Source organism: Triturus cristatus, chromosome 12 (assembly GCF_964204655.1).
Source record: "Triturus cristatus chromosome 12, aTriCri1.1, whole genome shotgun sequence".
Classification (NCBI taxonomy): domain Eukaryota; kingdom Metazoa; phylum Chordata; class Amphibia; order Caudata; family Salamandridae; genus Triturus; species Triturus cristatus.
Window position 1 is genome coordinate 160911443 of NC_140595.1, and position 16305 is coordinate 160927747.

At 45.3% G+C, this 16305-nt stretch overlaps 2 protein-coding genes across 2 annotated transcripts in view; one reads left to right on the forward strand and one right to left on the reverse strand.

Annotated features, from left to right (window-relative positions):
• The window catches only part of COPA (coat protein complex I subunit alpha), a 148457-nt gene extending 138753 nt beyond the window's left edge, over positions 1 to 9704 (reverse strand). The window contains exon 1 of the mRNA XM_085638451.1: positions 9220 to 9704. Coding sequence (XP_085494577.1) covers positions 9220 to 9259 — 40 coding nt within the window. The 5' untranslated portion in view covers positions 9260 to 9704. The remainder of the gene's footprint in view (positions 1 to 9219) is intronic.
• A 42-nt stretch (positions 9705 to 9746) lies between these two features.
• LOC146772976 (uncharacterized) lies at positions 9747 to 15946 on the forward strand. Its single transcript, XM_085638452.1, has 2 exons — positions 9747 to 11291; positions 15556 to 15946. The coding sequence occupies exons 1-2, from the start codon at positions 10004 to 10006 to the stop codon at positions 15576 to 15578; spliced, it is 1311 nt and encodes a 436-aa protein (XP_085494578.1). The 5' UTR covers positions 9747 to 10003; the 3' UTR covers positions 15579 to 15946.
• The last annotated feature ends 359 nt before the right edge of the window (positions 15947 to 16305 follow it).

Genomic DNA, 16305 nt, shown 5'->3' on the forward strand with positions numbered 1-16305 from the left:
CTGGGGTAGAACCCATTACATTCAGCCACCAAGCTGTTTTCCAAATAGAGGAAGATTTACCAACAATAAGGAACTCAATTTTGTTGCCATTCATTCTGAGGAAACTATTGGTCATACATTTGACCACCTCCATCAGACACATCTTAAACTGGGCAGTCACTCCTTGTACCTTCTGGGATAAGGTAATTAAATAATTGTGTCATCAGCATAAGACACAATGATGAGCTTAAATCCAGCATAAGCACAGCCGTCTGCACTCCATCGGCACAGCGTCTCAGTGATTCAATAGCCATCAGTAAGGTCGACTGTGGAATAGTGCGCACAGAAACCCGAATGATGTAGCACATCGCTGGCCTCGAAAAAAAGGAAGCAGTGAAATTGGTTTCAAGTTTTCCAACTGTAGGGAATTTAAGGAGGGTTTTTATTTTTCAGCAGGGGCACCACCATAGCCTGCTTCCATTTCAGATACATAACGACCTAACCAGATTACTCAAATGGGGAAAGATTGCTTCCCTTGCCTGAACGAGGAATTTTGCAGGGGCTGGGTCCTAAGGGGACCTTGACCTAATTTACCCCACGGACCCCGAAGCTAGTCCTCAGAAGGGGCCTTAAAACTAAAAAGACGGTCCCTCCAAGGGGGATCGCCAAACCTAGCTTTCAAGAGCTAAAAATCTCTGAACTCTTAAGGAAAGGAGTCATAGATTTTGAAAATTTTATTGGCAAAGAAAAGCATGATCTCATTGCAACCTTGAACCGAAGGAGTACTATGAACTGCCACCTGCTCCAAAGAAGACAGCGACATAACTATGGAGAAGAGGTCTTTAGTGGAATTAGCGGAGACCTCAATTTTCCGGGCATAAAATGCCCTATGTGTGGCGCAAATTTGCTTATGGTAGTGCTTAAGTGCCGCTTTATATTCATCCTTACTTTCCGCACTGTAGTCCTTCTGTCATACACGTTTCAGATGTTTGCAGGACTTCTTTGTCAAGTCAAGGACATTTGTATCGCGCACACATCACTCACAAGAGTCTCATGGCGCTTGCGGACGGCTCTGACAGAAAAGGACCAAGATCTAATTTTCAAAAAGCCAGGTCTTCAACTTTTTGTGGAAGCAGCTGTGTTAAGAAATTCTGCGCAGGTGTGAGGGCATTTTGTTACAGGATGCCGGTGCCAAAAAAGAAAAGGATCGGCCCCCTTGCCTAGCAGTTTGAATTCTGAGGGGGGTCAGCAGTGCCTCATTGCTGGATCGAAGCATTCTGGGCGGCTGATACCAGCGTAATTTTTGCGACCAGTATTTTTGAGAGTACAAACTCCTCATTAAACCATTCTGCAGATGGTAGAGCATGTGACATAGTGCCCATGACACCTGGATGGATGATGTGTGCCACAGAATCCAGGGCAGTAGTAATCCAGCTCTCAATACCGGCATTAGCTGTATCCACATCTTCACCTATCACTGGGTTTGTTTGAAGAAGTGCATTTATCAGAGCCCCCGTTTAAATTTTGGCCCATTTTAGAGATTCAATGGGTACAGATCCCTTACAGACAACAGCCGGTAAAGAAAGCGATAGCTGAAACAGTATCCAATGATGCAACCACATAACCGGCAAGGTATCTTTCACAGTAATAGCAGCAGAATTTGAGAAAAGGGGATCCAAAGTATGCCCCAACAGATGTGTGGGGCTGTGAACTAACTGAATTGCAGTGTCTACAAACCCTCGACTCACTGTAGAACAAGTTTTATCATCAAAGTGCAAGATAAAGTCACCTATCACTAGTAGGTGTTTGTATCGTACCACAAAAGATGATACTGGATCCGCCAAAGTTGAGATAAAGTTTGTTGCTGGTCCAGGAGGGCGATAGATTAAGAAACCAGCAAAAGTAAACTAACCGGACAAGGCGAGAAAAAATAAGCTGATTCACAATCATCAATATCTAGGAGTATTGAAAAGAATGTTACAAAATTATTTTGATACCGCCACCTCGTTACAAGGCACGGTCCCGTCTAACTACCCCATAACCATTGGCAATCACAATAGTTACACACAGGAAAGTCCTTAGTCAAATCAAGAACATAGCGACACTCTTCCATTAATACTGGAGTGATCTGTCTAAGCTCATTTGAATGCCTTATGGGGGTGGCCCCTGACGGACATGGGTCCTGGCTTCTGGACCTGTCGGGCCGGAGACGGGCTTGCCTTTGGCGTACCAGCGGCGCACATTGGCCATCCCTGAAATACCTGCTTTGTGAAGGGCAGTGGTTGAGGGGAATATCTGTTTGAGAGACAAGAGGGCGCGGCAACAAAAACCAATCCGGACCCCACAACCCCAGCCAATCAGAAGGGCTCCCCTACATGAGTAACACTACTCTCAAAGTAAAATCAATTAAAATAACAAAACAAATTAACAGAGAATGGCACTCATAAAGTCAAATTTAACAGAGACAGAGCCAGGCACCTTCCTGCACCATACAGCGTTCTCTCCCTCCTCCAAACCCCACCCCTCTCCCCATTCCCCTGATCCTCCTCCCCATGCCCCCTCCCTCCCATCCTCTCTCCCTCCCCCAGCCCTCTTCTCCCTCTACCTCCTCCCCTTTCCCTCCCTCCTTCCCCAACTCCCTCCCAGTCTCCCCTTCCTGCCTTCTCCCCCTCCCTGCCTTCCCCTCCCCTTCTTCCTCCCCCTTTTCCCTCTCTCCCTACCTTTCCCCTCCTCATTTTCTACCCCTCCTCCCTCCCATCCCCTTCCGTTCCCCCTTACCTTCCCACCTTCCCCTCCTCCCCTTCCCCCACCTCCTTCGCCCTCCTCCTTTCCCTCCCCCACTCCCTCCCCCACTCCCTCCCCCACCTCCCTCCTCCACCTCCCCTCCTTCCTCCCCATCCCCCCTTCCATTTCTCCCCATCCCCCTTCCATTCCTCTTCTCCCTCCCCCTTCCCTTCATCCTCTCCCTCCCCTTCTTCCACCCCTCTCCCTCCCCTTTCCCACCTCCTTTCCTCCCCGTCCTCTTCCCTTCCTTCCACCCTTCTCCCCCACCCCCCCTTTCCCCTCCACCATTCACTCCCCCCCTTTCCCCCCGTCCCCCTTCTCTCCTCTCCTTCTTCCAGCCCCTCTCCCTCCACCTCCCTCCCCCTCTTCCTCTCCCCTTCCTTCCTCCCCCTCTCCCTGTCTCCTTTCCCTCCCTACCCTCTTGCCCATCCATCTCCACCTCTTCCCTTCTCCTTCCCCTTCGCCATTCTTCCTCCTTCTCCCTTGCCTCCCCCCTCTCCCCTCCCTCCCCCTCTCCCTCCCCCACCTTCCTCCCCCTTTCCCCCTCTCCCTCCCCCACCTTCCACCCCCTTTCCCCCTCTCCCTCCCCCTTTCCCCTCCCCCTCTCTCCCCTCCTTCTTCCTCCCCTTTCCTCCCCCCTGACCCCTTCCCTTCCTCCACCCTTCCCCCCACCCCTTCCCTCTCCACCCTTTCCTCCCACCGCCCTTCTCCTCCACCCATCTCCCTCCCTCACCCTCCTCCTCCTTCCCCCACCTCCTTCTTCCTAACCCTCCCTTCCTTCACTCACTCACTCACTCCCTCCCTCCCCTCACCTTCCTCCCGTCCTCCCTCTCCCCCTCCCTCCAGCAATGAGGCAAACGGCTGGGAGCACGGTCTCCGCTAGCGTCCTGTACCCTCCCTATTGCCATTCCTGCCACTCCTCTTCACACCCCCAAAACTCGGCTCCTTCCCTTACTACCCCCCCCCCATTTATTACTCTACCACTCAGCATTTACTACTGCCTTTATTGCATTTTCACCCCCCCACAACTGTCTACTTCCCTTACCACTTTACTGTACCACTCAGTGTTTACTACTGCCTTTATTACATTGCTACATTGTTGTAAACATTTACCTGAATAAAAGATTACGACAAAAAAAATATAGAAATGGCAACAACAACATAAAAAACAAGTATGGCAGTAGGTGTCTCTTTTAAGGCCACAGCTAGATTGGATATACTGCGGGACATTACCCAAGACCAGTCTGCTGCACGCACAGAGATGGCGAGTGAAAATCCTGTTTTGCAAATAGGGTGAGTTATATTTTAGGACAGGTTCATTCACAGCCAAGGGACCAAACTCCCTAACTCCCAAATCCTGGTAAACAGTGTGCAACATAAACTAATTACTGTGGACTAACAAGCGATGGTTCTATGCACTCACAGTGTCCATCACTCTGTAAATACAGACATATTTCCGAGGAGATCTAAACATAACACTGTCGCCAATCGATACATCCAGTAAATCTGAAACTGTAACCAAAAACACATTCTTACAATGGCTGGGGAAAGTGTGCTCTTCTTAAACACACATTGATGCTAGGAAGCATTAAAATCCTTAAATTGGTGGGCACACGTTCTATATCAGACGGACAGATTCTTTTTTGTTTCAGCTTTCTTACCACTCTTGGAGACAATGATCTTATGACTTAGTTCAAATAGGAATTTCCCTTGGAGCTTCTGAAAATTATCAACCATTGTAAAATGGACGGATGGATGGATAACTATAGTAGCTGACAAAAAATCCAGGAAAATGTAAGGCAAATGATTACCCCATTCTTATAGCTTAAAGACTTGGCAAGCTCTCAATGTCAGAAAGACTATCGGGCTTGTATGTGCAAAAATTTTAATTATTAGGACAGTAAGGCATGGAAAGGAAGGCGGAGTGACGCCTTGATTCCGTTAACGACCCAAAGAAACAGGATAAGATGGAGAATCTAAAATCACTGAATTATACACCGATACACAGAATTTACAGAGAAAGTATAAAAATCTTTTTAATCAAATACCTCTTCGAAAACTTTGAAATATAGTAAGGACACAGAAGATATAGAAAATTGGATTCAGGGAATTAAAAGTTTGCTTATAAGTAAGACACAGGAAGCAGGTGGGTTCAACAATATATTGTAGAAAACATATTTAGACATTTTCTCACCATATGTGGCTGAGTATACTTTATCATACTGCATGAAGACCTGTGTTCTAATTTTACAGTGGGAGTTTCAACCATTTTTCCTCAAACCAATAAAGATATTTGGCCCAGTTCACTACGTTGATATAGCAAATTATTTTTGCACTTGCACTCTATCTTGGCAGGTGCTTGTTCCAAACATAAATACTTAAAAAGACAAAGCTATTATGGAGAAAAATGAAAGATTGAACTGTGCTGAAAGGATATTTATTTAAATTCCAAGAAGTTGTTTGGCACAGGGGTCCGCCGACTACCCCTCTGCAAACTGAGCCAAGATCATCTTTCCACAATTGCCTCTGAGGGCAGTCAAAGGCTTCTCAGTGTGGGGGCACACACTGAGAACAGATGTGATAATACACCCTCCTTGGCAGCGCTTACCTCAGTGAAAAGAAAGCACTTTAAAAAACACAATACTACACAATTCAATGGGCTCAGCTATGAATAGAGCAACCACGATGGCGGACTATGGAAGCGGCACTTCACTCCCCGTTTCTTTTTGTTCAATACATATGTGCACAACAACTCCTGTACCTGCCGTCGTTCGGTACAACTGCAATGTAGAATCGAAACTTGGGTTTACTTTAAAATGGTGCACCAACAAACTTCCTATCCACAAATGAAGAGAGTAGACGAAAGGATAAGTATTCCTTTTTATTCATTATATTTTCAATTCCGATCTTTTGAGTCCATACAAAACATCCAGCCAAAGCGTTTAGTTCAACCAAAACTTGAACTTCATCAGAGCTTTGAAATAATATATCACTTGGTTGTCTAAATAACCACAATAGGCTTCATATGAATAAGTCCCGAGATTCCTCCTTCACGTCCATAAAGGTCACATTCCAAAGGGACCTTACTGCTATCCTGACCCAATCATAAGGGTGCAGGTTTGATAGCCCGTCAAATATGACGCAAGTGTGCGGCAAACCATCACAACACCAACCAGTTAGAAATTAGTTAAACATTTTTATCCTCTGTGACCCTTTCCCTGTTCTCGGAGATTCTCTAGTGTCTAAAGGACTTACACTCAAGGGTAGATGCAGGCACAGATTAAGCACAACTGCAGCTCAGCAGTAGGTCTTTACTCATATGGAGTACTTCATAGAGCAATTGAACAGTTTGCAACCAAAATGGGACTGCATATTTACAACCAATGTTCTCACTGTAGAACACGGTCTGCAAATGTAGCTCAGTCGTCAGCAAGGGATTTCCCATTACCCCACTCATGTTGAGCCAGCACCTGGCTGGTGCTTTTAGCGAGGACTGCTGACATGGAGTGCAGTTGTGAACTCACTCTGGATTTGGGCCATGGTGCATGAGTTGCATGGCAAGCATGTTTGGCAGGGGCTCATCCTGGTATATGCAGCCTCAAGGCCCAAAAACAATGGTAGTTCATTGTGTGTAATTGCACCATCCAGGCTGGTGTCACATGTAGTGCTTGTCAAGCAGGTGAGACCACAGGACACCAAGGCTTCGGCAAGGGCAGGAGCTCCTTCACTCAATTCATATGGAATAGGGAAGCATCAGAACCAGGCCTTTGGGTGTTACAGGGTTGCTGGACTGCCGGTAGTTACTTCTCGGACTTGATTCAGGAGCATGGTCCCCTGCGGGCACTGTGATGGAAGACCCCTCAAGGCGAGTGAAGTCAGCAACTTCTGAGTGTTGTGCAAATGGGAACACAGTTGCTTCTCCTCATGGAAAATATCTCTGCCTACAGAGCCAGGCATATTCCTCACCCCTCCCAAGCAGGCAGGACTTCTGAGCAGAACTACTTTGTCAGCAAGTTCCACAGACTTAAGGTGCTGCTGCCTCACCTCCAAGAGATGGGTTAACCAGTTCTTCGTGTACTCTGCGAAACACTCCCTTCCTTAAGAAAAGCTTGGAAGAAAGTGGGCCAATGGTTCAGATTCCACTTTTAAACACATTTTCCATATAGGGGAAGTGGATCCTTCACGTAAGAGTTCAGGACAGGTTTCAGGATGTTTCCTTTCAAATGTAATTTTCTGTCGTTTCCTCAGACACAGCATTTGTGCAAGGTGATGGATCTCATTACAGGTACCAATGGGGATGTATCCAAGCAGGAGTATCTAAAACAAGGGCACAACGAGATGAGAGATTTCTGCATCTGGGTGTCATCAATCTTCCAGAAGCAGCTTTCAGGGACAGACAAAACAGCTGGAATGCGCAAGAAAGTTCCTCACTGTGAACAACAAAAACAGCAGTCCAACTTCTGACCTGTACCAAAATGGAAGTGCTCAGAATTATTCAGATATCCTTTGCTAACAAGGTCATCACTTAATTTCTAAATTCAGCCTGGTCTCAATTCTCCATAAGTTAAGAATCTGGAACTCCACCGTACAGCCACAGGAAAGCAGTAAATACATATTCACTGTCTGTGGGAGCAGTATCACCCTCTTTCATGTGCCATGTTAATCCTCCTGTGCCAATCCAAAATAGATCCCACTGGCCCCACAGACTCGCACCACACACGAGTGCCACTACAATTTGCGTTCTACATACCCACTACACATACAAACACTTGATAGGCACACTACACATACAAACACTCGACAGGCACAATTAATGTCAGTGCAAGTTTCTGAGATTCACATAACAGCTGAACTTTACATGAGAGAGCCCAGTAAACTCTCCCTCACACAATGAAAATGCTCTGGTCACATTACTGATTCACAAAAAACTGAATGCGCTACTATCACCCAGGGTACAGACAATGGTACTGTGCTCATTAAAATGGCACACTTTGTACAACCTCCGAAGCCATAGGTTAGGTTCTGGATCTCGCATCACCAAGGACCAGCCTAGACCTCTGAGCAAAATAATGATTGATTAAAGCCAGATCTTTGTGACTGGGGGTTAATGTTTGCATTGTCCAGCATTCCGTCCATCAATTGTTTCTTTTGCATATGTCGCCCTAAGTGGGAAGGGTATGCCCAGACGTGGGTCCCATGCTCACTACACCACTGGATTCAAGCTAGCCTGGCTGATGAAGGATGATGCCCAGAAACTGATCCCAGGATGCTTGTTTCCGGCCGAGGGAGGACCTGGCTTGGTAGTTTGGGCTGGACTGTTCCCACAAGGAACAGGCTCAAGACTGATTTGTATATGGCTGGGTTCAAACTGGAGTGGTGTGGTGAGCAAAAGAATGATGGATTTAACCCAGATCCTTGTGACTGGGGGTGAATGTTTGCATTGTCCAGCATTCCGTCCAACAATTGTTTCTTTTGCACAGGATAGAATAGCACAATTGCAGGGCCAAAATAATAAGTCTCAAATGAAGTCGGGCATTCACGGCAGTGGTGTGTGCCTATTTTCTATGCAAGGGACGTTCACAATTTATTTGGAATCCTGTGGTTTATAGCAATGATCCACAAGATTGCAAACAGAATTCAATCAATGAATACATCTACAATTGTTGGGAGGAATATGGCATATGCTGCAAATCATAAATATAGAATGTACTGAAACCCTACTGCTTCACTTTTACAGCGGGTGACCTTTATCACGGTTCTGTAACCATTTAACAGTCTATTAAACTTCCACTATTTCTTTGCAAATACGTAATTATGAATTGTATATATTACATGAAAAATATTTGTAAGCATGCTGTTTCATTTGTCACAAATAGTTACCATCACTATATATACCCATTCCACCGCATTTTTTCAGCACTTTTGCAAAAAAAAAAATCAAATACAAATTGCAACAAACTACCTCTGTTACATATTACCCAATCATTAATCTTAAGACAAAAACTTGAAGCAGGTGAAGACTGGGAGGGGGATACCAAGCAGGGCAAAACGAAATGGCACAGTCTGATGGTTACAAAAATACGGAAAAACATAAGTACTCATGACACGGGGTGCTAATGTGCTCTAATATTTCCCAACCGTTTCTCGAAAAAATGTCATTGGCAGTCCAATGATTCCAAAAACACCGCCACAGGGTGCCAACGCTACCAGCACTTTAAGACCACCCTTGAGGCACCCCAATGACTTCTTTGCAATTACCTCCAACCGCCCATGCCAGCAAGCACCGATCAAGGCCAACACAATCAACCCACATTACTATTATTAACAAACTGACGTCCATACACACAAACTACCACCACAACCTTGCGTCCGTATGATCAGGAGATGACGAAGCACAGTGTCAATAGAATGAACATCGGCTGCACCCCCAGAAGTAAGTCCCTCGGCCTCACACACCTTTCACCCGGGCAGACTTGGTTTCAAACTTGGTAAGCATCGTCTCTCGTCTCCGGTCCACAAAGGAGGCTCCCGCAGGTTCAGCTGTTACCGTGGACCCAGAGCTGACAGAATATTGCCCAGGATTTCAAGTCCCTATTCCTTCACTCTTTTCCTGCAGACTACAGGCAGAGCTTCCCCAGGCCTCTTCTGCTGCTCCACGTCAGCGCACCGGAAGTGCCGCGGTGGAAGAGCAGTCGACGTCTCTGGGTTCAAAGATCGTCAACACTGAGAAAGGACCAAAAGTAGGCGAGCAGTCCGACCTGTTGTCCGTATTTGAAAGGCTTTTTAACTTTATATCACCTTTGATCTCTAAGAATACCGCAGTAGATTATAAATGTGGATTTTTCAATATTTATTCCTAAAAAGCTCTAATCTCATGAAAGAGTCGGGGGCCAATGTTACGCTGAGTTCGTGGCTGTTTAGTACATAGCAGTCAGATTACCAATAAAAAAACTACAAAACCCAGCACTCCCCAGTTCAACTACGGAGCGTGTGAAGTTCAATCTCCACCAGAGATGCTGAATGCTGATAGCTTCGCCAGTTTGTCTACGCCCGGGAAAACCTGGGGAAGTGAATTATTTCTAAAGGGGCCACTTGAGGGGCTTCTTTAACCACCTCCTGACACGCCGGCGTTATTCTACCGGGTTTGCCACCCCTCGTGGGTTCTCTCATCCTATATCACACGATCACAGATTCTGTACACTGATAGCCTGGTTGATTTGCCTCACTACACATTGCTCCAATGGGGGAATCCAGCCCTCTCCACCATGACGATTATAAACAGTGTATGAATGGCGACTATATTTTAGACAATAGCCTCGTAGAGGCCCTGGAAAAGTCTGTCACACAATCGGTCAACAAAGCCCTCGCAGTGGCCCTAGGACCATTTGTACGACAACTGCGTAAATACACCATGCATTTGCCATTGACTGTTCGCTCTAATGAACCCGATGTACCTTACAGCGTCACTACTTCCATGGGCTCTAACGCCAGACAGAAGTCTGCCGAGTTGGACACCATTTCCAAGAACCCTATTCCAGTCCACGCATACGCTCCACTAGAACCCTCCACTAGCGGACAGCATTCACAAGCCCCCCTGGTGGACTACGATTCTAACAAGGCCTCTAGTCACTCTTCTCAATCCAAGGGCTCGCAATTCTCCAATTACCCTAAAAGTTGGAAGCACAGTTCGTCAGGCCCAGCAAGCACTCTACCCTCAAAGACTTCTACAGACTCCGTAAACCCCATGGATTTTGATCCGGATAATATGGTCCACCCAGGTTGGGTTCCAATTTCTCAGGTGGCAGAATACGCCCACGAAAGGCTTCGCAAAAGTTACGACAGGGACGTTCGTAATCATCTACGCGCAGAATGCCCCAGACCAGATCTCCCAGACAAAGTGGCAGAAACGCCAAAATTAGACCCGGATTTGATGACCTTTTTAAAATGTTCCTCCAACGATCCCAAGAAAAGAATTGACAGGTCATGGAAGTCCTGTCAAGACAAAGTGCTAGATCTTACGGGCCCCCTTTGTAAAATCCTAGAGTTGGCAGTACAAGCAAAAGAATCAGGCTCTGTTATTGACCCCAACATCTTGGCAGCATGGGCACAACGGGCTCTATGCCAACTAGGCAATGCGAATTGCGCCCTCTCTGTTGAACGCCGAAGGTCTATTCTCATCACAATTGACCCCAGATTAGCAGAACTTGCGACAGCGGAAGCAGGCCCACTAGCCAATGGGCTCCTATTTGGCGACAAGTTTGCTAAAGACCTACTCAAATTTGTCCACACATCCAAAGCCACAGAGAAGGCACAGACTCCTCTCCAAAAGGTGGTCCACCGATATCTTTTTGGCTTGGCCCGTCAATACAGAGGGCATTCACCTGGTGAAGCTCTGCCACAAGGCCCCTCCAGAGGCTTCCAAACCAGACGTCACAAATGGTTACATTCATCACAAGATATATTCTTCCCCACCAGAAGCCGAGGAAGATATGGGAGAGGAGGTTTCCGCACCACGGGAACTTCAACAGGTAAGAATCATTCTAGCTTCCTCTGTAACCCTTTGTGGCAGGATAAAAACCTTTCTGATCAATAGGCAATGTCTGACGAATGATGCTTGGGTGCTAAAATTCTATGGAACTCCCCTACAAACCATGTCCTGTCATCCTCTCAATTTTTTCCTTCAAGAACGGACTTTTATATGCATTAAAATTCAACTTCTGAAAGATGCCATCATCTCTGCACCCTGCAGGTTTTTGCAGCAACATATTCATAGTGACCAAGAAGGGCAGAGGTTCCCGCCTTGTAATCAATCTGAGAGAATTAAACAGATAGGTACTGTACCGCCATTTCAAAATGGAGGGGATTTATCGTCTCAGGGTCTTGCTCGTAAACAACTACGGAGTGATGCTCTTCGACTTAAATTTGCTCCCCTCACAATTCTGATGTTTCAACCTTACAGGAAATTCTTGCAATTCTTCTGGGAGACTATGGTACAAGTTCAAAGTCCTCCCATTCGGCCTCTAAACAGCCTCCTGATGCTTCACCAAGATGATGAAACTAGTAGTAGAGAACCTCCCGACCATGGAGGTAAAATTGTTTATATATCTCAAAGACATTCTGTTGATGACCCTGCTAACCCATTTGAATTGGACGATCCAGCTACTTCAAGACCTCGGTTTCCTGAACAAGAAGAAATCCTGTCTGTCGCTGACACAATTTGTAGACTTTCTAGGTTTCCAGATCTACTCAGTGACTGCACAACTATTGCTCCCATATTAGAAGATGAAAGTGGTGCAGAAAGAAATAAGGACAACTCTGAACAAGGACAAAGTGTGCCTGAAGGTCTTAGCCAGGATTGTAGGTTTTGCTGGCATTATCTGTCCAAGCCACCTTTCCCAGTCCTCTGCACTACAGAACTCAGCAGTGACTAAAGATCCAACATGTTCAGAGGAAAGTATCATACTCAGAACTCATCCAACTAACTCTGCTAACCAAAGCAGTGATTCAGTGGTGGTTAGATCACGTCAGCCTGAAACGACACAGCTGTCTTTGGCACCCATCCAGAAGCCTTCATATATTAATCGCCAGCTGTTGGAGTTGTGGAACCAGATATGGAGGTACTTCCACGGAAGGCAGTTGATCAACAGACAAATTACCTCTTCACATAAATTAGCTGGAGCTGTTGGCGGGCTCCCTTACAATCAAAACTCTCTCCTCTTTCAAATCCAACTGCTGTATCATGCTCCGAATAGACAAAATATCAGCAGTCCAATACCTAAATAGAGTTGGGGGTCACCATGTTCAGAGTCCTAGTAGAGTTAGCAAAATAATTCTGGCACTTACGCCGTCAGTACAATATATCTGTGAGAGAGGAGTATCTCCTGGGTCACAACAATGTGGTGGCCGGCTGGAGTACAAGATATATTTGAGATTCCAGCAATCTTCTAATCTGTTCAGGACCTTTAGCGCCAATGCAATATGGACCTCCTCGCTTCTCGCCTGAAAATGCAATGCAGAGATTTTTCAGCTGGAGACCGGACCCGATGGCCACCGCCATAGATGCCTTTCTCCACAATCGGTACGGTCCTCTGAATTATGCATTCTCTCAGTTTGTAATAAATCCCAGAGTATCTGCTCAAGCCCGTGACCAACAAGATAGAGCTGATCTTGGAACCTCCTCTGTGGAAAGCTCATCTATGGTTCTCAGGACTTCTAGAGATGTCTTGTGACTCTCCAGTAGAACTTCCCTTATTCTCAGATTGGCAGGTGCCCCCATTGGGATTTCAACATCCCTAGATAATTCAAGGGAAATTGCGTCTCATGGACTGGCAAATTTCAGGAGTCGCTGGTTCTTGCCAGGCCATTCGGAAAAAACGGAATCTAACATCACACAGTCCTGGTCCGAGGAAACCGAAAAATGTCAGCCTGGCGAAAATGGACATGGTGGTGTGATGAACGGAATCTGGATTCCCTGGGCGCTCAGGTGTACTCTGTATTCAACTTCCTAGCAGTACTAGCTTCAGAAGGGTTGGCCTACACAGTAGTGACCAATTATCATTTGCCTATCTCGGCAGGACATTCCATGATAGAGGGGAATCCACTCGGAGATCACCCTCTGGTAAGCAGGGTTATGCAAGCTATCACCTACTTAATCCCCAAAAACTGAAATAAACCCATTTATGCAAAGCGCAGCTGATTACAGTCTCTCAAGAAAGCAACTTTCTGCAAAACTGACAATAATGCTTCTCTGACTAGTATCTTGCAGGTGAAAATCAGATGTCAGAGCCTTTGTGGTGGTAGATTCTCCCCAGATGGGGTCTAGTTTAATACTTGTAAAAGGACAAAGACATTCTCAAGATACATCTCGTATCCCAGTTTTCCAGGTATCACAAAACTGTGTATTGTTCAGTGTTTGAAAGAATATGTAGATTGCACAAGGAAGTTCAGACAAGATAATGAGGGGAAACTGTTGATCGCTTTGCAAAAAAATTACAAACCTGTATCATCTGCTACTCTGGCTAGATGGGTGAAATGGTTAATGACATAGCTGCACGTTTTGATCACATATTTTTAAATCTAAGCCACACTCGGGCAGCAGGGGTGAATCCTGCAGCAGCTTTTTGTTTGAGTGTAGAAGGAAGAACACATGCTCACTGGTCACTTCCGGTGATTTTCCGTTAGACACGTTGTCTTTCAACATACTAAATTTTATTCTGTTCCTGACGGTGAATTATCAGATTGTATAACTATTCATATGTTATTTCACAGTTACCCTGACGAAGGGTTGTGAAATCCTGAAATGCATTGGGAATGGACGGAAGCAAGAATAAAAGCTTTTTCTGTATAGCTGAAATATCAACATTATCCACACAACAGTGTGATTTAACATTGTGTGATATACAACGTTTGTTAATACAATATAAAGAGTGATTCTTGAAAGAGAATTTATCATAATCATTTATCACTGGTCGTTAGTTTGTAATTACACATGCTTAAGATTTTTGTTAGAATTCAAAATATATTTGCATACTAATGTTGGAACCCTAGTGGTCGATGAGTAGTGCGGTTTGTGAGTTGTGTACATGGTATGTACACCTTTCAGTTTAATGTCAGAAGTAGGCAATGCCATTAGTAGATTTAGGGCCTATTCAATGTGGGGAGTGTGACCTCATACTCAATAGCTATAACACCCAAGTGGTAGGTTTTTCTACTGAGATTTTATTTTGACAGATTTGTAATGTTGACAGCCCGTTCTGAGGCGATCCTATCACTCCTTCTATCCTCCTAATTGTCACCCCATGGCTCATTATCTCTCCCAGTTTCATGCAGTACTGCCTGGCTAGTTGACGCAAAGGTATGGTTCCCTTGGATGAACAAAGGGAGAAGGAATTAAGAATCTGGCTCTGGTAGTCAACCACCTTGTATGCCTCATCTGGTGCTACATCTCCCCTTTTATCATGTCTCCTACTGTTCAAAGCCCCTCGTGATTACTTTCACGCTTTCCCCATTTATTTGTGGCCCATTCCCCGTGTTTCCTACCAGAATGTTCCTTACACCTTTGAAAATTCACTTGCCTGAGGCCACAACCCCTCTCCTGGGCTGTGGTGTGTGGTAGTGCAGTTCCTTTTCCTACCGACCGCCGGGTCAGTAGCAGTTACACTCTGTTCCTCCAGGTCCCCGTGCTCCACTCACTCTCATCCATCTTCTCTAGCCACAATGCTCTCACCTCCACCATACACCGGCTGCCTGCTCCACCTGCTAATTTCTCCGTAAGGATCCCTGCCTCTCTCCTTTCGACTCACCTTCCGAATTCTTCCTTCTCTTGCCCCTGTTCTTTTCTGTCCTCCCTTTTCCTCGGGCTCCCCCGCTCCTTCCATCCTAGCCAGCCTCTAGATCCCTCAGTACCTCTACCACCTAAGATACGGTGGCATCCATGTTGAAAGTCCCGTTATTATTGTTCTCCTCATTACAGGGAGATATGGTGTCCAAAGACATTCTGCTAGGTTCCCGGCTAGTGGACATAATGAGGGACACAGATTGGTCTTCAGATTACACCTTTAAGTCTTTCTATTATAAACCATTAATGGATGTTGCCTCAGTGGTAATTGAGAAGCTTTTTAAAATGTTTCAAGCGTTTGTGTCTTGAATTTTCAATTCTATTGAAGACTCGGAGGTGATGATTATCCCACCGTGAGCACAAAAGTTGTTTGAATAATTGCTTTACTGAACAATCTTTTGTCTTCCCTGCATCACGTTGTATGTTACGTGGCTTATTCTTTGTCTCTCTTTCAGGTTCAAACCAGAAACAAGACTAGATGTTTCGGTGGATAATGTTGAGAGATATTTTTCTCTGTGTTTGTTTCCTGGATTGAAGATCATTCTCTCACCAACCCATTCCCAGTTGATTCGTTTCTGACGACGCCGTTGCAAGTTTGCTTTTCCAATTGAGGACTGCTGTATGTTTTGCTCACAAGACACTATATCTTATGTTTGTTTACATTTTTCAAAGAAAGAGGCACTAAAATGGTGTTGAGGACTTTTATGTTACCAAGTGCATGGTGTTTGGTGCAGGGAACATGGAGTCATGAAAGTCATGGGAAATGTAGTTTTTGTTTCGAAACGTTAATTGGTATTGGCTGCCATAGAAAACATGATAATAAACAGTGAAGAATGAGAAGCATAATCCTCGCCTCCGAGTCCTTAATAGAATTGAAAATTCTAGACGCGTAAGCCATCACAGATCTTAGCCATCACTGATTCTGAGACATCAATTGTTGGTTGTGACAATGAAAGATAAATGAAAAAGATGAGTTCCTGAAACAGGAGGAGGCAGTCAAATGATATAAAAAGACTTTTAGAAATTGGGTTTCTTGTTGGCAGAAGTATGCATCCCGTACCAGTAGTTACCACACTCTTAGTAAGAGTGCTAGATACACACTGGAGGATAACCTGTACTCACCCTGTGGTAGCTTGGCACATAAACTTGTCAAACAATAGGATTTGAATTTTCATAGCCAAGTAAATATGAGTAGGAATTTTGTG